This window comes from Ipomoea triloba, chromosome 9 (assembly GCF_003576645.1).
Source record: "Ipomoea triloba cultivar NCNSP0323 chromosome 9, ASM357664v1".
In the NCBI taxonomy this organism is placed as follows: Eukaryota; Viridiplantae; Streptophyta; class Magnoliopsida; order Solanales; family Convolvulaceae; genus Ipomoea; species Ipomoea triloba.
In genome coordinates this window covers 23,638,128-23,663,713 of record NC_044924.1, presented here as the reverse complement: position 1 = coordinate 23,663,713, position 25,586 = coordinate 23,638,128, and the positions used below count along the sequence as shown (strand labels likewise).

Here is a 25,586-nt window from a genome sequence, read left to right as displayed (position 1 = left end):
TTTTTTTTTTTTTTTTTTTTTTTTTGGTTTTAATCTTTTTTTTTTTTGAAACTATTAACCCTGTTACATGTAATTTTGGTTTTAATCTAAGTATGAATGAAGCTAAATGTATCTGTGGGCATAGGTTCTACTATTAATTTATTCTTGAAAGTTTGAATGAGTCATATGTAGTAGTATAGCGAGTCATTTTATAGTGATGTGTTATGGTAGGTCACAATTGTTGTGTGCAGGTGGTTTGGTTCGTACTGGTGATATTCGATTGCCATAATAATCTGTGTTCTTAAAATAGGCAAGCCTATAAGGTGAACTGAAAGGCTCGAGCAGACATAAAATCAAAGGGTTATGAGAACACAGCAGGGCACGGATCCTGTGCAAAGAACCCTGAGAGAAAACCCCCCTCACATTCCATACTAAAAACCTCATGAGAAATTACCGAAACTAGAAAAATGACAAATAGAGGGGGGTCCCCCTTTAACAGTAGAAGCATGCAAACCATCAGCCAGCATTGAGCGCTTGTCTAGATAGAACTCTTGGTCTGTCTCAACCCAAGACCCCTCTAACTCCGCCACCTGACCTGCCCGAGGGATATCACTATCCGAGAGCGACCTCTCCCTAACCCTCCGAGGCCCCCCTCCCCCCGGTGCAACTAGGGATGCCTCCTGAGTATCCCAGAAGCCTGGTTACTCAGAGGAGTGCTAGGAGGCGTCCCTATCTCAAGCGGCCAAAGAATCTAGCAGGATTAAAAGGAGTAAAAAAAAAAAGATACCTGTTGCGGACGAATCAAATTTGCCTGAACAATCGAAGTCGGGGTAAAAACCTGCTCACTGCCCTCCGGAATAGGCGAAAACTGGCATGTAAGGCCAGTGGGTGGGTCCTTAGCCCCACCATTATCACTTAAAGCACAAAAACTATTACTCGTGGGCATAGGCTTTGAGGCTTGCACACCCTGAGTACTTGCAACAAGCTCACGTTGCACTCTTGAGGTCTCGACTTCAGGAGACATATCCACCACAACAGACTTACCTTTCTTTTTCCTCAACTTGCGTTTTAGATGTTTTCTCTACTTAGCATTCAATCCATGCATATCAAAAGGGGCCTCAGAAGCCAGCTTGCGCTTGTTGAGTAAGCTCTTTAGCCACATTAGTATTACCCTGGTCCCGTGCAATAGGTAGCCGATCCACCTAGGGCTGTGGCACACGTACCGGGACCCGAAGGCTGACTCTAGGCATGACCAACCCCACAAAACTAGGCCTCGTGGGACCCTGTGATAGTTGTGTATCACCCGAAGAGGGAATACCACTAACCCCACTAATTCGACACTCACGAGCCAAGTGACCCTGTTTCCTACAAGTCAACCAATAAGTAGGGATCTTTTCATACATACTTTACTGGCTGCCAAAAGCCAATATCCTCCCTATTAGGACGATTATTGCCCAGCCTGATAAAAACTCAATGTAGCAAGGGTTTCAACAAGTCAATTTCCATTTTTACTCTAGCAACATTGGGCCGTGAGAATTTTGCTGTAGCGGCACCAACATGTAAGAAACGCCTAATAGGCTTGACTATTTGCTTGGGACACGGTATAGAGAAATAGTTAGCCTTATGGTTGGGTAATAAAACCCAAATCGGGGCTAACGAGGTCTCAAACCGTGTGTCAAAGTCACTATTCCATCTATATAGGCGCATAGGACATCGCCCATTAAACAGAATTTGGCCTTTAATCAATATATCAATGCACTCTTCAGGACTAGAAAAAGCAAGAAAGATATGTCGACGGTCAACCAAGCCAACCTCGACAGTCTCTTTTAGCACATAACACTTAGTAAAATAAGCCCTGATTTCAGCCAACAACGATCTACCATGCGAAAACTTCTCCACTAACAAGTTATTTTCAATCACAGTCATTTGGGTAACCTCATGATCATCAAAAGTGAGGCAAGGCTCACCCCTATGAATTTCCATATGTTTCTCAGAGATGACAGGCGTAGGAGCAAACTAGAAGTTCGTGCCCCATTAACCTTAGCACTATATAAATGAGCACAGTTTAGAGAAGCTGCAAACCCATAATTATTTTGATTTTGATTTCTATTTTGGTTTTGATTATTCTGATTTTGACTTTCATTTTGGGCGTGATTATGATCTTTACTTTTGTTGTAAAATTGAGCAGAATATTGGTTCACTTTGCGACCTCCCGTAGCTGCTGTAGCAATACCATTCCCATCAGAATAATGGTTCGGCCAAGCAGTAGCTTCAGGACTGTCCGAAGTATTCAAAGCAACGAAAGCAACAGTATCATTCAGCTGATTACTAGGGGTGAGAAAAAAGAACGACCGAGAAACCGATAACCGACCGACCAAAAATTTCAGTTCTCAGTCGATTATCGATTATGACATTAAAAAAATTCGGTCATTTCATTTTTTCGATCGGTTATCGGTTTTGGACCAAAAAAAAAGAACGACCGAAAAATTGAAGAAGAAAGCCTACACATTTTAACCTAGCCCATTAATATACGGTTAGCCCAAATGCCCAATACTTATTTATCCTATAAATATACAATATAGAATATAAAATAACCTAACAATTCTGTACTCCGTAGTAGCTAAGCACAATCTTCATTGTTCACTTTCAAGTTAAAAGTTCAGACTGCATGTTGCCCAACGCCACTTCACCACTTTGCTAGTTCAGAATTTGCTTCATACTTTCCGTTCGCTTCACACTTCGTAGTTCGCCACTTCGCTAATCTTCGTGAGTTCACTGTTGCGCTGCTGCTTGTTCTACACAGCTACATGATTCTGTGAATCCGCAGACCTGCGAACTGCAATTGACAATGAGGCCCATTGAAAAGAAGCTTCACCTTCAGTCTAGTCGAACCACTCATAGTGAGCGATCTGCAGCGAGTCGGTCGGGTCGAGTCCTACTCCTTCAACTTAGAGTGTCGTGAAAGTGCTTTGGTTATTTCGGTCAGTTATGCGAGGGTTAAATTTTTTTGGTTATTTCGGTTATTAAGCGAAAACTGATCGAAACGGACCAATGCTCACCCCTACTGGTTACCACCATCTTTAAATTTGAACCCAAATTCTCTTGCAAAGACTTAGCCTTAAAGAACTCTTGACGGGACCTATTATTATTAGCCCCATCCACAGTCTGTCTAAGGTTACCCTTAGCATTATTATTATTAACTGAAATAATACTAGGCTTCAAATTTTCATGAAGTGTTGGACAACCATAGGACCAACACATACAAGATTACCAGAATGCAAATCATCAACAATAAGATGCCCAACACCAGCACCATGAGTAGAATTAAGTTTAGGCATTGAACCATTATTTGAACCAACACCATTCCTCTTTATACCTGCAACACTAGTAGTCAAGTCACTGCCTCTAAGTGTCGCATAACGATCATTAACATTCACAGTATCACCACTTTGAAGTTTGGACTCAACAATGTCATTGTCATGGCGAGTCACGAATTGAAACTTAGGGCCAGCAACCTTACCTGGCTTCGAAGTTAAGTTGAGACCTAGGGGCCTTGCCGTAGCATCACCTTGGCCACCAGCGATTCTAGTTTCACTTGCGAACCAATAGAGCTGCAACTTTGGCCGAACGGCCCACGGATGCAGTCACATTGGCCGTCCACCCGTTAATGACTGATCTTGAAACCTCAATGTCGCAACTTTGGTCGCTGCCTGTGTTAGCACCAGCTTGGTCCCGTCCGCCAGGGGCTTCACCGCACGCTCATGCGAACCCTTCCCTTTCGTCTGAGACGTCATCGCCATGGGTGTCGTAGAGACAGCCTCGGGACGGCATTCGTTCACAACCGACAGGATGAACGAAGAACTCGGGGGTGGATCGCCGGACGCCAAGGCGCAAATCGCCTCATGCGATAACTGATACCCCTCACGCCGAACCTTCTCCACATACCGATGAGCTTTCTGGAGAGCATCCGGATGCTGATCATCCGCCACCCCAGCGGAGGTCTCAAGACCTTTCGAAACTAGCCCCTCCGCACCCCGCGCCGATGTGCAGTCCTTATATGCCGGCGTAGTTAAGTCTAGAAGACGGCGATCGCCTTTCCCAGATCCTTCGAGGGCTTGCACACCCATCTAGCACCATCATGCCCTTCGAAGCACACCGTCGTCGCCTGAGTCGTCACGGATGAGGTTGCGACTGTCTTCGTCGTAGCACCTAGGGTGCTGTCACCCGCGTCTGCACCATCAATGACGATCACATCAAACAAGGGTCGAGACTTCGTCGCTGTCACGGCTGTATCACGAACGATATCAGGACGCGTCGAAGGTTCAGTCTGAGGACGGCGATCAGTGTTTAGGCCATCAACTAATGTTCACGCACCATCCTTTTGATCGAGACCAACTGCAACAGTCTCCGCAGAGGGAGATGCCATCTCATGACCCTTTGTTGGATTGCGATTCACTGCTGCCATCGTCGAAACTCCAGCCACTAAGGGGCGATCATCGTTTAGAGGCTTGACGAAGGCACGAGACGGCTTGGGAAGGGGATCGCCGGCCACTAAAGCTTGAAGTGCCTCCTTGGAGAGCGAAAATCCTTCACGACGCAGCGCCGGCAAACACAGCCGGGCATTCTGGACGACGACCTGCTTAGAGTCAGGTGGCCGATCACCCATTGACCTGCTTACCTCGACGAGGCGAATCTGCCTACCGAATCTGATTAGCCATTTGGAAGTCGTCGGCACTAGAAATTGAAGCCTATGGAAACTTGCAAAAAAATTGCCTTTTTTCTCTCTTTTCCCTAGAGCACTTACGGCTCTCGTACGCACGTGAGTTGTGTTAGTTTAGGGTTTAGAGTATATATATATATATATATATATATATATATATATATATATATATACCCGATGTCAAATCAAAAAAACAAAAAAAAATACGTTAAAAATAGAGAAATTTGCCCAACAATTCACTAAAATATACAATAATAAAAAAGAATTGTTACACAAATACATAAATCGTGAAAAAAAAAACATATTGTACACAAATATTTCAAAGAACAAAAGAAAAAAATTACCATCCTGTGCATCGGAAATGGAAGAGAAGCCGACGACCATCGTCTGTGAGCTCTCTGCCACCAAATATGAGCTCTCTGCCACTGGATCTAAGATGGTATGCTTCCAGGCTTGGAGAACAATGTAAATGTCGGGGATCGACCGTGACCCGGTTAACGTAGTCGCCGAACACGTACGGTAGTACAGCAGTTGGCAGTGCTAGATGTAGTGGTCCTCATAGCGCAGAACAAAAGCTAGGAAGGGCCACAGCTTTGCCGCTTGACCACAAGGCCTTCGGCATTTGTAGACATTTATTCATCTTTCTTTAACAAACACATTTCTTCATCTTTCTCCTAGAAATCTCTTCCATACCTTCTGTATCTTTTATTCTTCTTTTAGTTCTTTATACACCATTAATTATACAAAAATAAATGAACTAAATACTTAAAGAAGATTAAAAAAAAACAAAAGAAAAAAACCTGTGATTTTTTACAAATAGATGGAGTCATAAAAATTTGAAACTTCATGAAATTAATCGGAGATTGGGATGTCAACGCCGAGTTAAGAATCACTTTAGTGGCGGTGGTTCCACGGCACTCAGCGACATCGAAGTTATGAAGAAGAAGAATCCATCTACTATGTACTTCTCCGTTATGTTCCTTGTAGATTCAATACCAATCTCCATCAGGAGCTATACGGTGGCGGCGGCGCAGGTCTGTTTCCAGCGGAGAGGAGCAACGAAGTGAAGAAACCCAGGAAGAGAAATGAAGAAACCTAGTTCTTCATTTTTTTTAAGAAAGAAAGAAAAGAAATAGTTCTTCAATTTTATGTTTTTGAAGTGGAAATGAAGAAATCAGGATGAGAAATGTGGAAATGAAGAAACAGGAAGAGAAAATAGAGACATGTTCTTCACTTTTTTTATAATTGGTCATGACTTTTAAGAATATTTTAGTGGATGACAATTGTTAACCTTAATGAATATATCAGAGTATGGAATAGTTGTAGTTTAAGTTATAAGGGTAAAATAGGAAAAATAGAAATGTAATGATGTTCATTTTAGGAAAGTGGGCAGAATTTTGTAACGGATTAAAAAAGAAAGTAAAATATAAAGTCAAAGCAAAACACTTAATAGATTATTAGTGTCTTGTGCACAACGGAATAATAAATGATGTGTAGTGTGTGTTTCACTTGAATCAAGCAAGCATAAGGTAAATAATGCAAGTAAATAAAGACACAAGAATTTATAGTGGTTCGGAGGTGTATGTAATCCTCCTACTCCACTTTCTCCTATCTCCAGGAAGAATCCACTATATCCACCGCTCCTTGGTTACAAGATACAATGAATTATCCACGATCTAGTGCTTTGGTCACCAAGCCCACACTAATCATGCCCTTCCGTAATCTAGTGCTTTGATAACCAAGCGCCCACACTAAATTACTCCTCGTGATCTAGTGTTTTGATCACTAAACCCACACTAATCACGCTCCAACTAATGCTTTGCTCCTTTGTGACAATCCACTTTCTACCTCCGGTAGAGTAACCTCTTGTTTCCAAAAAGAAGAAATCAAGTCTCTCTTTGATGAAGAAATTCGTTGTTTAGCTCTTGCATTTGTCATTAGCACTCTAGAATTTGAGAGTTTGTCGCATTTGTGTCTATATCTATTTAGCACTCTAGCACTCTAGAATTTGAGAGTTTGTCGCATTTGTGTCTATATCTATTGAGTTTGTCCAAAGAATTTTTGAATCTCAATTTTGAAATAATCAGTGGGATTTGATCCTTGGTCTTGCCATAATGAGATTAAGTTTATTAACCACTCCGTCCGTACGGATCTTTGGTTAATTGATTATTTTTCTAGGTGTAATCCCTTCCTTGATCTTCAAATGGATGTTTAATACAATGCCATCATCCTCTCCATTTTGGCATTGTCATCCTCTCATCTTCATGTGCATGATGTTCTTTAATCTTCAAGTCTTTGATATCTCCATATTGATTTCTTGGATGTTTTTCGACATAACTCCCTTATTAATTGAATTCTTGATTTTCCTTTTGATCTTAGACACGCCTAACACTAGAAAGAAAAAAAAAAAAAAAACAAACTTTGGGATCTAATATTTTTGGTACATTTTGGCATATCAAAATCTATTACAATTTATTCCTAACACCTGTCAATAGAGTTGCCTCATGTTTAGATCATTCACCTGAAAAGTAGGTGGAGAAAATTCAAAAGAAACATCATTATTGGTACATAATTGATAAATTGAAATCAAATTCTTTTCATGAAGGAAACACAAAGGATATTTTGTAAAGAAAATAAGTGATAAGGAGTGGATATTGAAGTGGAACCAATATGCGTTATAAAGAGGGCTAATCCATCTCCTATCATAACATCATTAGATCCTGGATATGGGTTATGAAGTGAGAGATTACTCAAATCAGACGTAACATAGTGAGATGCTCCACTATCCATAAGCCACGTAGGAGTTGTGTCATGGCTAAGTTTTATATTATTTGCTCGTGGTTGCCAAGGTGTTGAAGGCCAATATCCCCCTTAGGCCGAGGTAATCGAGAATGCTAATTAGTAACAAGTCGATACATTGGACATCGCTTATCAGTGTGTCCTTAAGTACCACATGCTTGGCAACAACCCAAATAAGGTTTGGGTTTGCGTTGGTCATGAGGAAAAAAAGTAGTTGCAGAATTTGGTTGGGAGGAATTGTTGTTGGACAGACGCCGATTTGAACGGTTGGAATTGTTGTTGTTTCGGAAGGCGAATGGATTCGCTGTTGCTGGAAGTATCTATGAACTGGATTCAACGGTTTAAAGAAAAACTTCTTTGTTTTAGAGTTTTTAATGAAGCTCAGCAAATGAAATTGTAGTTGGAGAAGATTTTGAGGATCTTTTGTGGTGAGAATGATAACAGGAGGATCATCTATAATTAGAGGGGAAGAAGTGTTTTCCAAAGCCATGAAGAAGAGGAAAAAAACACCCAATACGATCAAGCTATGATACCATGTTAAGAAGCTATGAGATATAAACAGCTTGTATATTTCATTAATAGAAAACATGTATATATACACAATTATATCACATAAATAGGAAACAACTAGGCATAGAGTAATTATAAGAACCACTACACAAAGCTAGGAAACAATACTATACTAAGTTCAAGAATTATATTATTCTCTAATACGGAGTACTGATGGTAACACAATGTATGTCTCCTTTGGTTATGTTTGTCCAAACCCTATGGCTAAGGAGGGTTTTTGGAGATCCTGTCATATTTATGCGGAGGCAGTGTGTGATCCTTGGGTTTTCCTTGGCGACTTTAATGATATCACTATAGAAGTAAAGCAATGGGGTAGTGAAAGGGTTAATAGTGGCAATATTAATTGGTTCATGATTTTTTTAAATTATTGTGGTCTTATGGATCTTCCTTTGGCAGGTGCTAATTATACTTGGGTCCGACAGGTGGGGGGTGGAGGGGAGTGTCAGTCGTAGACTTGACCGGGTATTTTGGAACATAGACTCTTAGCTTAAGTTCCTGGAAGCTAAGGCATTGGTCTTGGGGATAGCTCATTCTGACCATCACCCTATTGTCTTTTTTTATAGTGCAGGCCAGGGCAGACACCTCTTCGGGAGAATAGCCCTTTTCGTTTTGAAGCAGCGTGGTTGACGAGGGATGACTACAGGGCAATCTGGAATGACTCTTGGGCCAATAATGGTGGAGACATTCTTAAGGCGATCGAGGTGGTCACTATGAGGAGCAAGGCATAGAATTACAGTGTTTGGTAACATCTTCAAGCACAAAAGGAGGGTTCAGGCTCATATACGTGGGGTTCAAGAGTCACCATATTAGAATAATGCCCAAGGGCTTCAAGTGCTTGAGAATAAGCTGATTAAAGAGTTGGATGACGTCCTTGATTAGGAAGAACTATTTTTTTTTTTTATAATATTAGGAAGAACTTTTATGGTTTCAAATATCCAGGAGCGATTGGATTCATGATACGGATAGGAATACTAGTTTTTATCACAAGTCTTCCCTCATTAGGCGTAATTGGGGTAGGGTGTGCCATCTTAAGATCAATGGTGAGTGGTGTTCCGATTCTAAGATGTTAAGTGATCATATTACTGATTTTTTCACGTGTTGGTTTGGGAGGGGAATCCGAGGTGGTGAATTTAGCCCCATCTCTTTGTCCGGGCCAAGGTTACTTGAAAGTCAATCCCGTCGGTTGACGATGCCAGCATCCATGGAGGAAGTTCAGAGGGCTATGAAAAGATTTTGGAGCCCGGGGCTAAATGGACCCCGCCCAAGGGGGGTTGGGTTAAGTTAATTACAGATGGTGCGAGAAAAGGTTTGTCAAGCTAGGCTAGTGTGGGTGGCTTGGTAGGGAACCACTTTGGTAGTTGTTTAACGGGTTTCACTGTCAATATTGGACTGACCATTAGCTTTATGGCTGAATTATGGGGGCTTAGAGAGGGGTTACGACTAGTTAAAGAGAAAAAGGGCTAGGTGAACATGTAGATTGAGTTGGATTCAAAGGCAATGATTAACATCATAGGAGGGATCCATTGGCTCATCACGACCTTGACTCTTTAACTCGAGAATGCAGGAAGTTAATTAAGGAATTGGAGAGAGTTAAAATTTTGCATGTCTGGGGAGAGAAGGTAGTAGATGTGTGGATAGACTTACTAATGTTGGCCAAAGTAACAATTAGGAGACAACTATTCTGAAAGAACCATAGGACTCCTTAAGGTACTTGATCCAAGTAGACCGAGAAGGTGCCTTGACTTGTAGAATTTCTTAATGAGGAGCTCTCTGTCCCCTCGATTGCACCCAAAAAAATCAATAATTAAGTGATAAAAATTAGAATAACTCATCATAAATAAATAAACGGCATTAAGCAATCAACAATCATGTTTATACACTTGGTAACACTAAAGAAACAACAATGTTCAATCCAACAAATCAACATAATTAATTACCATTATTAAAATTTGAAGAACTTTTAAAAATGAAAAGCAAAATACTAATAAAGAGGAAAGGGCCTAATATAAAACACTAAACGCAATTCACAATTTCAAGAGTATGAAGTTGGCCTGGGCAGGCACAAAGGATTTCAGACCAAAGGTCTCTTCTCTTCATCCTTTTCCTCTTCGATCTCCACTGGAGGCACCTTATTATCGTCAAACTGAGATGGTTTTCCGGTGGCGGTGATGGCGAGTGTTTTAGCTGGCCTCACCGGGGGCTTGCTATCCGGCATCATCTTTAATATAATCCCCATAGAAATCAGCAGCAACCCACTTCCGTGTTGTTCAGTCAGCGGCTTTGTGAATATCATGTATGAGAGCAGCAATGTGACTGCCTTTCTTGCAGTTGTTATCTAAGAAACATGTGATAGATGTTCAACAGATTAGGTAGGCAACAATTCTGCTTTTAAAACATTCAAATTGCATGTGATTCTTGTAGAATAATTGAAGTATAAAGATGCAGAATAGAGATGTGTTGAAAATTTGAAATTGATATTGTAAGCAAACACAAGACAGAAAGAAAATAATAGAAAAGTATATATATTTTGTAGATGATTATGCTCTATGCCTCTATGTCTTGTCATTACAAAGCTTATCCTAAACCCTTTATATAGGTGTCTGAGCAAGTAGAAAATAGGATCAAAGCATTAAATTATGAGCCCTACAAAATAAGATCTTGACTAACTAAAACAAGAATTATTCAATAAAAAATAATAATAATAATAATAATAATCATAATTATAATGATGGTCCAACAATTCTCGAGTTACAAAGTACGGGGGATGTCAAGAAAATTTCCACATTCATAACCAATATTTGCATCATAAAGTGCAGAGGAAACAGTGATAAAAAGCGTGGGTTAGGTGAAGAATAATGTACCATTGCAGTGGTGGCAGCGCCAAAAAGAGCAATGAGGGAAAGCACAGACACTTGTCCGATGAAAGTAGCCATGGCCTCAAAGACCAGCACGCCATAAACGTAGGGGTGCTGGAGGGACAATGGATCATGTAACAACAACATTAGTTTGGTACTAGGTTAAGGGAAACAAAACGTGACTCTTGACAGATAAGGCATACCTGAGAACACGAGGTCCATGCCTTGAAAAGTTCTCCTGTCAAAACCATTGGGGGAATCAAGAAGGGAAACCCAACCATTGTTGAGCAAAACAGCATCTCCATCTGTCAAAAACAGTTAAAGTCGTCGCATGTCACAATTTTCCCATGACCATTTTCTCAAATCACACAAGAATTAACCAAAATTCCCGACGGCCTACCTGTGTTGTTTCGGGATTCATCTTAAAGATAGCCTCTTGGAGATTCCCCAAGAAGGAATCCATGATCAGTGCACCAGATATCATCACAACACCTAACATGCTAAAATTTGGAGAAGTATGTGCATCGGCTAAGGTGAAGAGAATTAGACCCACAACCAAGAGTACTGCAGATACATATTCATGGGGAGGATATTTTCTTCTCAAGCCGGGAATGAAAGCCCCCATTATCATAACCGGCAAAACCTGGACATTTCAAACAAAATCAATGAACAAATGTGGAACTGAATTCGATACAGTACAGCTATTATAAAGATTGATTGGATAAATCGGCCGTTACCTTAGTGGATTTAAACATTAACTGTGCTGGGTAGTTGAGAAAAGCTAAAGACCCTTTTGTAAGTCCATGAGAACCCATAAGCACTGCAGAGAGTGTTACATAAGTCTTCCATGGGTTCACCATTTGCTTGGTGGTGAAACCTTGCAGATAAATAAGCCCAATATAAACCCATCCCTGGACAAACGTGAAGTACCACCCATAGCTACAAAAAACCATTATCTCAACTGTCTTAGAGTTGTAGTAAATCAAATTTTAAACCACAAAATTAATCCTATCAGTCACAAAAACTCACCTGAATTGGAGCCTATTGTAAACGTATTCCTGCAATCAATAAACAAACGCCTGGGTCAATCCATCCATACAAATAAAACACTGAATTATTGTGACAACCCCAGTCAAAATGACTAAGAATACAAACTTGTAACCACAAGGTCACGAGTTCGAATCTCAACTTTTTAGGTTTGAGCCAATCAACTATGGGCAAGGCTTGTTTACCTCCTTGTGGTCCTTTGCTAGGATCACAAGGTGAGATTTATCTGGTGTACACCTAGGCTAATAACTGTCAGTTTCTCTCGTCATCTCTAAAAACTAAATAATTTAGAGATTTTCATAAACTAGCTTAGGCAGCAGAATTAAGAGAATGGTTTTATAGTCAAACATCAAAAGGACAGCCATTAGAGCAACCACAGAGTACTGGGAAACAGAACTCAGAAACCATTACCCAGAATTTACACTGTAATAACCAATTTGACTTTCTAGATTAACACCAAAACGGGAGAACTGAGCATAACAAGTAAAGAAATTCAGACATGAAAGCAATTTGAGCACAAGCAATAGAAACAATTTATCTCAAAACAAAATGAAAAACAGAGAAGAGAGTGGAGTGAACAGACAGACCTCACAGATTCCATTTACAAGATAGCCGAAGAAAAACCCAGAAGTGCAAAGGAGGAACTGCTGCCATCTTGGTCGGTCAGTGAGAGAAATCCCAAAGAGAGACCGACTTTGTACTTCATTCTTCATCTTTCTTTAAACAATCTTTAATCTCTCTCTCTCTCTCTCTCTCTCTGTATCTGCGCACTTCAACGGGAAAAATCTCTGCCTTTCGAGGACTAATAAATCTGCTTCAATGCCTGCATGTTGGAATTTGGGCTAATCAAAGCAAGAATTTACGGAAAACGTATCGGTACCGTCAAGTACACAGAATTTACTGCCTATACTTGTACTATATGCGACTTGTACACATACCCACAGGCCACACCATCAACTATATATATATATATATATATATATATATATATATATACACACACACACACTGAAAATGACCGGAAAGGTGGAAACTTTAGGGGAGGAGGCAGGGGTGACTGGTTGAGTTTTAGAAGCGGGAGAATGCAGATAACTAATGAGAGTATTTTTAGTAATAAATGAAATCTTTAATGGGTTTGATTAAGGTGAAAATCTTAGAAATTGAAAGAGTAATAATTCTACTTTCCCTAAATATTTTATGATTTATTACTGAAGATAATGATTACAATAATTAAATAATTGTGACAATCAAGTACAAAAATCACGTTTTAAGGATTACTTACAGTGTTATTTTTTTAATACTAAATTATATGATTATATCTTATGTATAAATATGTAATAGATCGGTGAATAATTAATAAATTATATAAAAATTAATATTTATCAAACATTATAACGTTGAAATATATTTCAATACAAATAATTCGAGGAACCGGGCCCACTTCTTTAAACTTATACTCCGTATTAACTTTTCAAGGCATTGGCTTGAATTCAACCAGTCTAGAATCAATGGGCAACTTGTGTAATTAGGCAATTGAATTACCTATGCTAAGCTTAACGCAAATTATATTGTGGACCATGGTCCACAATGCATTGTGGACCATGATCATAGCTGATACTGCAGTTATGTTGAAAGGATACTGCAGTTGTGTTGAAAAGGTACTGCAGTTGTGTTGAAAGGAAACTGCAGTTGCACAAAACAGAGACCGTTCATCCGTTCAACACAACTGCAGTATCCTTTCAACACATCTGCAGTATCTTTTCAACACAACTGCAGTTCCAGATGGATGACACGACCTCTGCTCCGCGTAACTGCAGTTCCCTTTCAACACAACTGCAGTATCCTTTCAACACAACTTCAGTATCAGTTCAACACAATTACAGTATCAACCATGACCCATGGTCCACGGTATAACGACTGTAAGCTTACATGTTAATAGTGATTTATTCTTATATGTTTTTGTTAATAGTAATTTATTCTCGAAGGTTTATCGATAAAAATGATTCAAATAGTTATTCTTGATCTAATTTACGCTATCAAAAATAATTATCATGATAAAAATAATAATTTGGATAATTTTTACCAATAATTGGGTGATTATTGTATCATCATTGCTTCATTTGTTGTGTGTATATATGATGTGAAATATTAAGATCCGTATTAATATATCGGATACGGAATCATATAGCATTTGTATGAGTTCTTCTGATGTATACATGAGTGTGATTGTTTATTTTATTCATTGTACTTCGTCTTTTTGTTTCCATCATAGGAATTTTGTTCTTTATTAATACAAATAAATTTTTGTAAATTAGTTTATTCACTTATAAATATCTTTTATTGGGAGTAGAGTAAATAAGAACAAAATAGTTATTCAACTCTTTCTTAATAAGATATATAATAGTAATACGGCCATTGTTTAGGTGAGTCCACCTCTTCTATGTGAACAGATATGTGCTATTGAATACTTGAGATCAGTGGCTTAGATTTTGTCAATTGTGCGACTGTGCAAATAAAGTGCATAGTTACTGAAATCTAAGCTATTGATCTTAAGCATTCAGTGGCCCAGATCTATCCATACAGACTTATGAGAAAAGGTGTACTCATTTGATAATGAATCATAATAATATTATATAAACCAAAATATATCACCAAATATTTTACTAGCAATCATACATAATTAATTTAGCTTGTAATAAGATAAATTAATTCATAAGTGCAAACATATATATTGTGTGAAAATTACATTCAAATATTTAAAATTGATAATTTAATAATAAACATTTATGTTTTATTGTGACAAGTATATTCAATTAATCATAATGATTATATCAAAATTCTTGACTTTTAAAATTTGATAATTTTATAACAATTTTGTATATTGTGACAACAATATGAAATTATAATATGCAACAAAATCCAACCTTATTGAGTTGACTATTAGTTAATATGTAAATTATTTCTGAAAAATTGCATCTCAACCTATTGAAACACAAGAGTCAATATTGACTCCACTGCGGCTTGAACCCACCACCTCCCATATAAAGGGAAGAGTTTGATGCCACTGGACCACAAGGTCCTTGGCCTCATGACACTATTTGATAAAATTCTTTATTATTTAATTACAAGTATAGGTTGGACCAGGCAATTAATGGATACTCAACAAATATAGACCACATCATGAGAAAAACTTAAGAGGACAAAAAAATCCTTTTCCTATATCAAAATATCTATTTTATAAAACTACCATTAAGCTTTAAAAAAAAAAAAAAAAAATAAAGCGTTCAAACAAAATAGTATATTTACTAAATTCGCATAATATCACCTATTTCTTATGTATATATCATCATTATTGCCACAATGGTTCTTCGTATGAGGTGAAATATTAAGATCTCTGATTATAACATATATAACATGGAATCATGTAGTGTTTATAGCTAAGTGCCCAAGTACATTGTGCTCAGTTGGCACTTTTGTAGTTTTCTTTGAGGTAAAATCACAGGATTGAATCACCGGTGGTTGGTTATTGACTATACTACCTTGTAATAGAGTCTTGTCATCCGTCCACGTGTCCAGATCTAACAGATCAAAAACACTTATTTAAAAAAAAAACGCGGTGGCATTTTCATAAATAATTAAACATTGAAGTGCAAGCAAAATGCATTACAAGTGCAAGTAAAATGTATTACAAGTACAAGTAGTAGTTTCATATAATGAACCTAAGTGCAAGTAAATTATATTACAAGTAAATTGTATTACAAGTACAAATAAAATTTATTATGGGTGCAAGTAAAATGTACACTAAGCGTCAATACTAAGTGCACCTAACGTTATAATTAGGTGCACTTAGGTGCACGAATGTTAACAATATAAATTACTTGCACTTGTAAGTGATTTTACTTGCACTTTTTACTTGCAAATATGCACTAGCTACTTGCACTTATAGCATATTTACTTGCACCAAAGTTTGAGTTATTTATGAAAATGCCACTGCGTCGTTTCTTTAAAATTACATTTGATTCGTTGATCTGGATACGTGGACGGCTGTGAATGGTTCTTATTTTTCTCTTGGGTGAGAGTATATATATATATTTATATATATATATATATATATATATATATATATATAAATATATAACACTTTTTGTGACGTATTAACACACACACACTCTTTTCATATTATACTAATATATTCATGCCCTAAATAATAAAATTAATCTCATCAAATCATAGTAGTCATGCCCCGTCCCATTTAAGTCATATTCAAGTTTAACCATATATATGTTTGATTCTTTATTTTATTCATTGCACTTCGACCTTTTTCTTTTTATGTGATAGGAATTTTGCTCTTTAATGGTACAGAGTATTTGACAAATAATTTTTTTTATAAATATCTTTTATAAGTAGTAAGGAAAATAAAAACAAAAATGTTGTTCAACTTGCCCACAAAAAGTGAAAGTTCCTCGACCCCGCACCTCAGCGTGACAAAAATAGTGAAAAATGTAAACCATAGTAACTCAATGACCCATTAGGTGATAATATCAATGCTTGGTGCCCACAAGGAGCCCACCACATTTGATAATGTTGTTCAACTTTACGTCTTTACCTATGGGAGTGTATGAATGGCTAAAATGGCTAAGGCCTCTTCCATCTTAATCAAATATGGGGAGGTTTTTTACCTTAAAATCATGATGGAGTATTTTGTCATCTTTTGAGATGATACTGAGAATGCAGTTACATCTCATGTGGAAGTATTTTAAATTGCCACCTTTTGAGGTGGTCTTAGGAGAGCATGTCTTATCCCGTGGTCAGTACGAACATTATTAGTTTTAATGAGCCTAGAGAAACTTGTATTCAGACAAAAAGGTGACTCCAACTTTTAGTTAATAAGTAAGATAATAATAATATTATTATATAAAGCAAAATGTTTTGTAACAAATTCTTTTACAAATAATACATAATCAACTCATAATGGATTCAGTGAATTCATAAGAAACCAAATAAATTTAAAATATGTTACATGTAACATGATTGAGTTAAGCACGCGTTTGACCGCATGAGCTTAATTCACTGGTTCGGCAGGAACAAGAGATCAAGGCTTAAAATTCGGCAGCAACATTGTGAGGATTATTTTCAAAGTGGGCAGTGTGGGGGTTATGTCCAAAGTGGATAGATCTGTTGTGCGCATCGGCATTTGGTAATGTCTGCTAAGCCACTGATTTATTCATAATTAAAGTTTCATTCCTATTCATGTGAACATTACTTTTAATTATGAATATTGATTCTAAATGATAAAAATAATCTCATATGTTAATAGGGTTGATAATTATATAACATTAGGGGCTAAAAAGTGTAACATTATGACAAATTAATAAGTTAAATTTGTTTAAATTAACTTAGAAGGACCAAATTTTCAAATGTAAAAGAATTTATTAGCCAAAAGTGTCATTTTTCCTAAATAATAATAGTAGACAACTAATTTTACCAAATATAATTTTATAAAATAATTTTTCATATCAGTTACTTAAAATAGCTAATACAATACAATTCACTATGAATTATAAATTATATTTTCTACTACTAAATGCCAATTGCCAAATATGATATTGGTGAAATTTTGGTTTAAATAACGTTTTTCTATTTGCCAAAGACCTTGTGGGTTAGTGACACCCGGTTGCACCCTCACATGGAAGGGGTTGGATTCGAGCCTCAGCGGTATTGACTTTTTGTGCTTCATTTGATTGAGAAGATAGCTATGAACAGATACTATATTGTAATATAGTCAATAGTACTTAAAAAACGTTTTTCTATTTAACACTCAATATACTACATTAACTTATTTTCCTATTTTAAACACTTACGAGTATATGCCAAATTAGATGGATTGTATTGTAGAATGCTGAAACGACATAAAATTAAAAAAATTATACCACCACAACCACCTGTAACACAAAGGTCCGTTTTTTTCTTTTGAATACTACTGACTCTATTACAATCAGTATTGTCTTCACTGAGGCTATTGAAGCACAAAAATCAGTATAGTATTGCCTCCGCTGAGGCTCGAACCCACCACCTCCCGTATAAAAAAAAAGGTTTGATGCCACTGGAGCACAAGGTCCTTGGCACACAAAGGTCCGTTAAAAAACCCAAAAAATAAATTTCAGAAGTCATTTTTTTAATTTTTCAATATTTGTGTATTCAAAGAAAATAAAGTCAAATAAAAATATTCATTTTGACCAACGGAAAAAATACTCAATTTGGTGAAAAATGTCTTCCTAAGTTTTTAGTACGAAAACATTTTCCGGATTATATATTTTTTCATCTCTATTTTTACTCTCTTTATTTTTTTAAGTTAGTTTTCAGATTAATATTATTACCACCACCGCACCAGGCCACACCATCACCATCACCACCACCACCACCACCAACATCACCACCACCGCAACCAACATCACCACCACCGCCACCATATATTATTATTATTATTATTATTATTATAACAAATAATATGTGCATTTTCAAGAAAATGAACCAAACATAAAAATGCAATTTCTTAACTTTAAGCGAAAATAAAAAAAGAGTTAATTCCATTTTTGGTCCTAGATTTATATGTGGTGGTCCATTTTTAGTCCTTTTTTTTTTTATTAGAACATCCACATTTGGTCCTAGTATTATTGTGGTATGACCATTATTGGTCCTTTATTAACAAAACATATCTAATGTCGTTAAATACAAAGACATTTCGATCTTCAATTATGAATTTTTTTCAAACAAATAAACATACAAATATAGTAGGGTCAACTCACTTTATATAAAAATGACTGAATGCCTTTGTATTTAACGATATTTCAACAATTTTGTTCACGAGGGACAAAAAATATCATGTCACAATAATACTAGGATCAAATGTGGATGTTCTAATAAAAAAGACTAAAAATATACTGTCACCTATAAATCCAAGAGAAAAATGGAATTAACATTAAAAAAAAAAAAAAAAAAGAAAGAGAGAGAGAGAGAGTTTTATGACCTTCAACCAAACATCAGAAAAATAAAATATTTTTTAGAAAATGAGTCATTTTTCGAAAATCATTTCTCAGAAAACATTTTTCAGGTTTTCAAACGGACCCTAATTGTTTTATCCATGTAATGCATGAAAAAATTTTGTTATTATAAATTTGAATTGAATAAAAAAAATTAGAATAAAAAAGAAAAACATTTTCAAATTACAATAATGGTATATCCATGAGGTGCTGATGAGATTTTTGTTTTGGTTCAATAGGAGGGACAAGCTCATGAGTCATGATGAGGAGCCACTGGACTCCTTTGCTACTGTATCGAAGGAGAGGAACATTATATTCTCCATATCCTCCAAGAGCTCTCTCCTAATTTTTGAGGGAGACTCGCTACGGTCTCTCCAACTTATGCCCTCAGGATCGGAGCAGCCATTTTAGCCAGCCAGTTTGCCACTCTGATCTATTTTATTCGCGATACTCGTGCTGCACTGTAATGTCCCACCCCGGCTTGTGCTTCAATTCTTTGAACTCAACGCTCCACAATGGTGCCAACAACACCTCTCGGCAAGGTTGCCCTCTCCAACCATGAGACTATAATCCTACCACATATTAAGCCAATGAGGAGAGCCCGACTCTCCGATTCTACCACATTGTCAGTCTTCGTATTGCATGCCTCTTTTATTTTAATCTGCTTGTCTAGAGATGTAAATGAGTCGAGCATATCACGAGCGACTTGCGAGCTGTTCAGTAAAAGCTCGGCTCGAGCTCGATCAAGCTCTAGCTTTAATTCGAGCCCGAGCTAAAGATCGAGCTTGAGCATCAGTTCTCGAGCTCAAACGTGACTCGAGCCCGGCTCGGCTCGTTACACCCCTTTATTAAATTGATTGATTACTAATTGTATTTAACATATAGAGAGCTAATTTCATCTTTTATCAACATTTATAGGCGACAATCTACTTTTTAGTCATTTTTTTATCAGAACATCTCCTTTGGTCTTACTATTATTGTGGAATAACCATCTTTCATCATCCGTTAATAAAATCACTGGAATGTTGTTAAATAAGAGGATATTTCGATCTTTTTATAAAAAGTGAGTTGGTTTGCTATATTTTTATATTTTTTTTAATCTTCAATTGAAGACCAAAATGCTATTATATTTAACGACATTTAAACTGTTTTGTTGATTGAGAACCAAAAAAGATCTTGCCATAATAATAGTAGGATCAAAGAGGATGTTCCGAAAGAAAAAATGACTTAAAAGTGAACTAATACCTATAAATTTAAAAAATAAAAAATAAAATTAACTCTAACATATATTTTATTTTATTAGCTAGTTTAGCACTAAAATTCTAATTAAAGGAATTACATTTAAAAATAAAAAATATAAAGTTTAAATTTTGTGAGTAGATATTGACGCTAATTGATAATATATTAGTATTTTCGATCAAAGTATTTATGAGACGTCGGTATTATAGCACTTTGTTCAATTTAGTCATTGTATCTTAGGGTCCGTTTGGAAAGCTGTAAAATAACTTCTGGAAAATGTTTTATGGAAAATGAGTCATTTTCCGGAAAACAGTTGATTTTCCAGTGTTTGGATGTATTATGGAAAACTGTCTTTGTGTGTTTGGTTCATTTTCTGGAAAATGAGTCGGAAAATGAACAGAATTGTATGCTTCAACTAATAAATATATCACAAAACTAACACATAACCACAAACAATTCAATACAACATATACCAATAAATATTTTTCCAAATTTAAATTTTTTACAAACAATTTACATAACACATAAAATTAATTTTTTTTTTTTCAAATGTAAATTTTTTTTCAAATGTAAATTTTTTTTTACCAGTTCTGGTTTCCTAAAGGAAACTAGAACTGGTTAGGTTTCCAGCCTGGAAACCGAACTGGTTTCCGCAACGGTGCGGAATTTCCGCACCATTGCGGTTGCGGAAACCAGAACAGGTTTGTTCTTGTTTCCGCACAGATGCGGAAACCAGAATTGGTTTCCAGTTCGAACTGCTTTGGGGTTGGTGGAGTTGGAGCTTTGATTCCTATACTAATTTGTTCAATTCCAGTTCGAACTAATTTGTTCAATTTAATTCCTATACTTTAAAAAATAGAGTTAATTTTATTTTTTTTCTAGATTTATAGATGTCAGACAACTTTTACTCATTTTTTAAGAGTCATTACCATTTTTGGTCCTATTATTATTGTGACATTGCCAATTTTAGTTCACTTCATTAATTTTTGCCACATTTGAACCAATCTTTTTAAAGCATTGCCACTTTTGGTCCATCGTTAGAAAATCCGTCCAAAGACCGTCAAACACAGGGGTATATTTGTCTTTTCATTCACTGGTGATTAGAATGAACCTAGGGGGTTCCGCCGACGAGGAAAGGTTGATTTTGGGAGTTGCATTTGGTAGTTGATCAGTTGATTTTGGGGCTTTTGGGCTCTCCACCAGCGCGCGCTTCTCCGTCCTGAGCATCCTATCCAACAGCCGAAGCTGAGTAGAGTAGGAGGTCGTTTCTCGGACGATCAAAGTTCCGATTAGGTTGTCGTCTTGCGTGACGTATGCCTGTGGAATGAAAGGTTTGAGAGAAGAAATTGATAAAAGAGATTGGAATAGAGTAGAGTATGTAGCGGTTTACTGACTGCAGTTTCGAAGGAGAGCTTGGCTTTGTGGCCGTTGAGGAAGATTCTGCCGGAGAGGAAAGTGTTGGCGGCGAGGCGGCCGAAGAGGGCGTCGAGGAGAGGAGGAGCACAAGCAACAAGGCAACTCTCCAGGGGGTTCCGCCGGCGCGGTGGATGGAGTCCCTTTGCGGCAACAAGAAGAAGAACACCGACGACTTGTCGAGCGTGGAGAAGAGGTGAACCACTAGCAGAAGCAACATTGGCGACACCATTAGAAGCAGAACGATCCACAGCCGTCCACGTGTCCAAATCAACAAATCATATGTAATTTTAAAAAAACAACGCGGTGGCATTTTCGTAAATAACTCAAACTTTGGTGCATGTAACTGTGTTATAAGTGCAAGTAGTTGGTGCACATTTGCTAGTAAAAAGTGCAAGTAAAATCACTTACAAGTGCACCTATTTTCACTTACAAGTGCAAGTAATTTACATTGTTAACATTCGTGAACCTAGGTGCAACTAATTATACCGTTAGGTGCAACTAGTTATAACGTTAGGTGCACTTCGTATTGATGCTCAGTGTACATTTTACTTGCACCTGTAATACATTTTACATGCACTTGTGCACCTATTTTCACTTACGAGTGCAAGTAATTTACCTTGTTAACATTCATGCACTGATGCACCTGAGTGCACCTAATTATAACCTTAGGTGCAACTACATGTCTACATCTGGACACGTGGCGCGTTGCGATTCGTTCTCAGTTCTCTCTTGGCCGCACCGTTCTCATTTGAACGCAATCCGCTCTCTCTCTCTCTCTCTATATATATATATATATATATATATATATATATATATATATATATATATATTGAAAACCAAAACCTCAACATTATATTAAACCAAAGCCAAAATAAAGTGCGGAGGAGCACCCTCTCAAAACAAAGGTCCCACATGACCACCAACCGCCTTTGCCAAAACATGGGCAGTCTGGTTTACAAAGTGACTAATATGACAGAAATGTAAAGAAACAAACGAAGAAAAGAAATTACAACAAGCATGAACGATTGAGCCAACATATGTTCTATCTATACTATACGACAAGTATTGAGAGCACTGATCAACAAAATTAAAGACAATTAGATTCCACCCGAACCGCATCCATCCCTCTAACCTTAATCCAAGGCAGTGCCTCCTTGCACACAAAGTCTCCACCAAGAGAGGATCTTGCACACAATCCAAAGAACCATTCATTGCCGCTATAAAAGCCCCGTTATGATTAAACAAGCAAGCACCATAGGTAACCGTATTCACCGTGGGATTGAGCCTTACATCGACTCGACATATGTACCCATCCAACACTGTGTTGCTACAGAAGACAAGACACTCACCGGTAGGCTGCCATGCACTAACTGCCATGCACACATTGCTGAAGTAACCTTTCGCATAACAGTTCGTTTGAGGAAGTAGAACATTATCCTCCCGAACTGCTATATTTCGAGCGTCCCATAAAGCATGCATGACTGCAAAGAGAGTTGGCAGGTGGGCTTTCTCACATGATTCCAACGTTTCCAGCCACTCCGCAAAAGACTCCATATGTCCTCCCGCCATAACCACACTCACCCTCAGTCACACGACCGTTGCAAGCCTACACCTAGAAAAAACGTGAAGAGTAGTCTTAGCCTCCAGGTTGCAAACTGGACAAGCTTTCACCACCTCCACCCTTTTAGCCCTCAAATTAGTCATAGTAGGCAACACTTCATTTACCGCTCTCCATACCAACATCTTAAGCTTTGGCGGGGTATCGACACTCCAGATAATGCTCCAACTATGAATACTAGGCCAGCCATAAGAAGATAAAACCTCATTAGTCAATAACCTGTACCCTTGCTTCACAGAATACTCACCATGCATATCACCTGCCCAATACCAAGAATCATTAAAATCAGGACAAATAAGGGTCTTACGAATAAGATTTGCATCCCTAGCATCAAACAAATCCAAAAGAATATCCATTTCCCATGCAGTACCATCTACCGTCATCAAGCCAGACACCATCATGTCCCTTAACGAGGATGGGGCCGGGCTACAGTGACAACCCACGGAGTCACCTTATCAGGCAACCATGGGGAATCCCACACAGAGCTAGTCAAACCATTCCCTATCTGCCTTCTCAGCCCAGCCTTCACTAAACCCTGTGCAACATGGATGCTTCTCTAACAGTACTAGGGCTATCATCGTAAACATAGGCATAACATGTGCCACACTTTTCAATAAAACCTCCTTACTTACACGCGATAAGAACCGCTTGTTCCAGGGTTCAATCCTCTACCTCAACTTCTGCTCCACATACGAGAACACCAGCCCCTTATTTCTTCCCACAACATAGAGTAACCCTAAGTACTTCCCGAAGTCCTGCGCCTCCTCTACGTTCAGGATACTAACCACAACCTGCCTTGTACCATCCACTGTATTACGACTGAAACTGATACTCGATTTATTGTAGTTCACCACCTGGACAAACAAAGCCTCATAAGTAGACAAGCAACGCCGAACCTCCATAGCCTCCTCCTCATTTGCCTTAAAGAAAAGTAGTCTGTCATCTACAAAAAACAAATGAAAGATAGCAGGTGCCCCACGAGCCACCTTATAACCATGTATAGTCCAACGGTCCTGAGCCTGTTGTAACAACAGAGAGAGTCCCTCAACACAGATAATAAAAAGATAAGGGGAAAGAGGATCACCTTGTCGTAAACCTCTCATAAGGACAACTGACCCTCCAGAGACACCATTAACCAGGATATTATACTTCAAAGAGGGCACACAAAGCATTATCTTTTCCACCCAACTACTAGCAAAGCCAAGGCCCATCATCATCCTCTCCAGAAAAAGCTACTCCATACGGTCATACGCCTTAGCCATATCCAACTTAAGAGCCGCCCAGCCAACCCTCCCAGCTTGCTTTCTTCTCATATAGTGACCCACCTCAGCCGCCATCAAGATATTGTCTGTAATCAACCTGTTAGGGATAAAGGTAGAACAGTACACTCAAGAAGTATATTACTCACTGATTTTTTACACTGTAAAGGGTTACCTATTTATACAAGAGTAGGGAAAAAGGGGATGGACTCTCAGCCACTCAATTCAAATTTGAATTGAGAAGCTGAGAGTAAATCACTCAACTAACACTCCCCCTCAAGCTGGAGCATAAATATCAACCATGCCCAGCTTGTTACATATATATTCAACCCGACTCTTACCTAGACTCTTGGTAAACACATCAGCTAATTGATCAGCACTTCGAACATGCACTGCCGATATCAACCCCTGTTGCACCTTCTCTCGTATGAAATGGCAATCCACCTCAATATGCTTGGTTCGCTCGTGGAAGACAGGATTATTAGTAATGTGTATGGCAGCACGATTATCACACCATAAACTCACTAGTAGCTGCACCTCTACACTAATTTCCCTCAAAATATTGTGTACCCAAACAATCTCACTCGTGACGTGAGCCATGGCCCTGTACTCAGACTCTGCACTGGATCGGGCTACGACACTCTGTTTTTGCTCTTCCATGAGACCAAGTTGCCTCCCACGAACACACAATAACCTATCGTTGATCTTCTGTCACTCGAAGACCCAGCCCAACCAGCATTAGAAAACGCCTCAACACGAGTGTGCCCATAATCTGCATACAAGACCCCTTTCCCGGGAGCACCCTTCAAATATTTCACGATCCGGATGGCTGCCTCCCAATGAGTTTGTGTAGGTTCACTCATAAATTGACTCACCACGCTAACAGGAAACACAATATCAGGACGAGTAATAGTGAGATAATTAAGTTTTCCCACTAACCTCCTGTACCTCTCTGGATTGTCAAAGGCCTCTCCTTCTCCAGCTACAAGTTTGGCACCAGGATCCATGGCAGTGTCACACGGCTTCGCCCCCAGCATACCAGTG

The 25,586-nt window shown here is 38.1% G+C and overlaps 1 protein-coding gene across 1 annotated transcript; it reads right to left on the bottom strand.

The window, feature by feature from the left end:
* Nucleotides 1-9,902: 9,902 nt before the first annotated feature.
* LOC116028856 (UDP-galactose/UDP-glucose transporter 2-like) lies at nucleotides 9,903-12,914 on the bottom strand. The gene is made up of 7 exons (XM_031270693.1): nucleotides 12,558-12,914; nucleotides 11,953-11,981; nucleotides 11,661-11,862; nucleotides 11,324-11,566; nucleotides 11,127-11,228; nucleotides 10,930-11,037; nucleotides 9,903-10,403 (listed from the first exon to the last, which is right to left on the bottom strand). The coding sequence occupies exons 1-7, from the start codon at nucleotides 12,681-12,683 to the stop codon at nucleotides 10,140-10,142; spliced, it is 1,074 nt and encodes a 357-aa protein (XP_031126553.1). The 5' UTR covers nucleotides 12,684-12,914; the 3' UTR covers nucleotides 9,903-10,139.
* Nucleotides 12,915-25,586: the final 12,672 nt, after the last annotated feature.

Bases quoted from the DNA above. Each gene is read 5' to 3' on its own strand.
- LOC116028856 (XM_031270693.1), bottom strand. From the start codon at position 12,683: ATGAAGAATGAAGTACAAAGTCGGTCTCTCTTTGGGATTTCTCTCACT. The intron at 11,567-11,660 runs GTAACGGCCGAT...TGAAATGTCCAG, and splicing joins TAATGTTTAAATCCACTAAG to GTTTTGCCGGTTATGATAAT. The intron at 10,404-10,929 runs GTACATTATTCT...CATGTTTCTTAG, and splicing joins GCGCTGCCACCACTGCAATG to ATAACAACTGCAAGAAAGGC.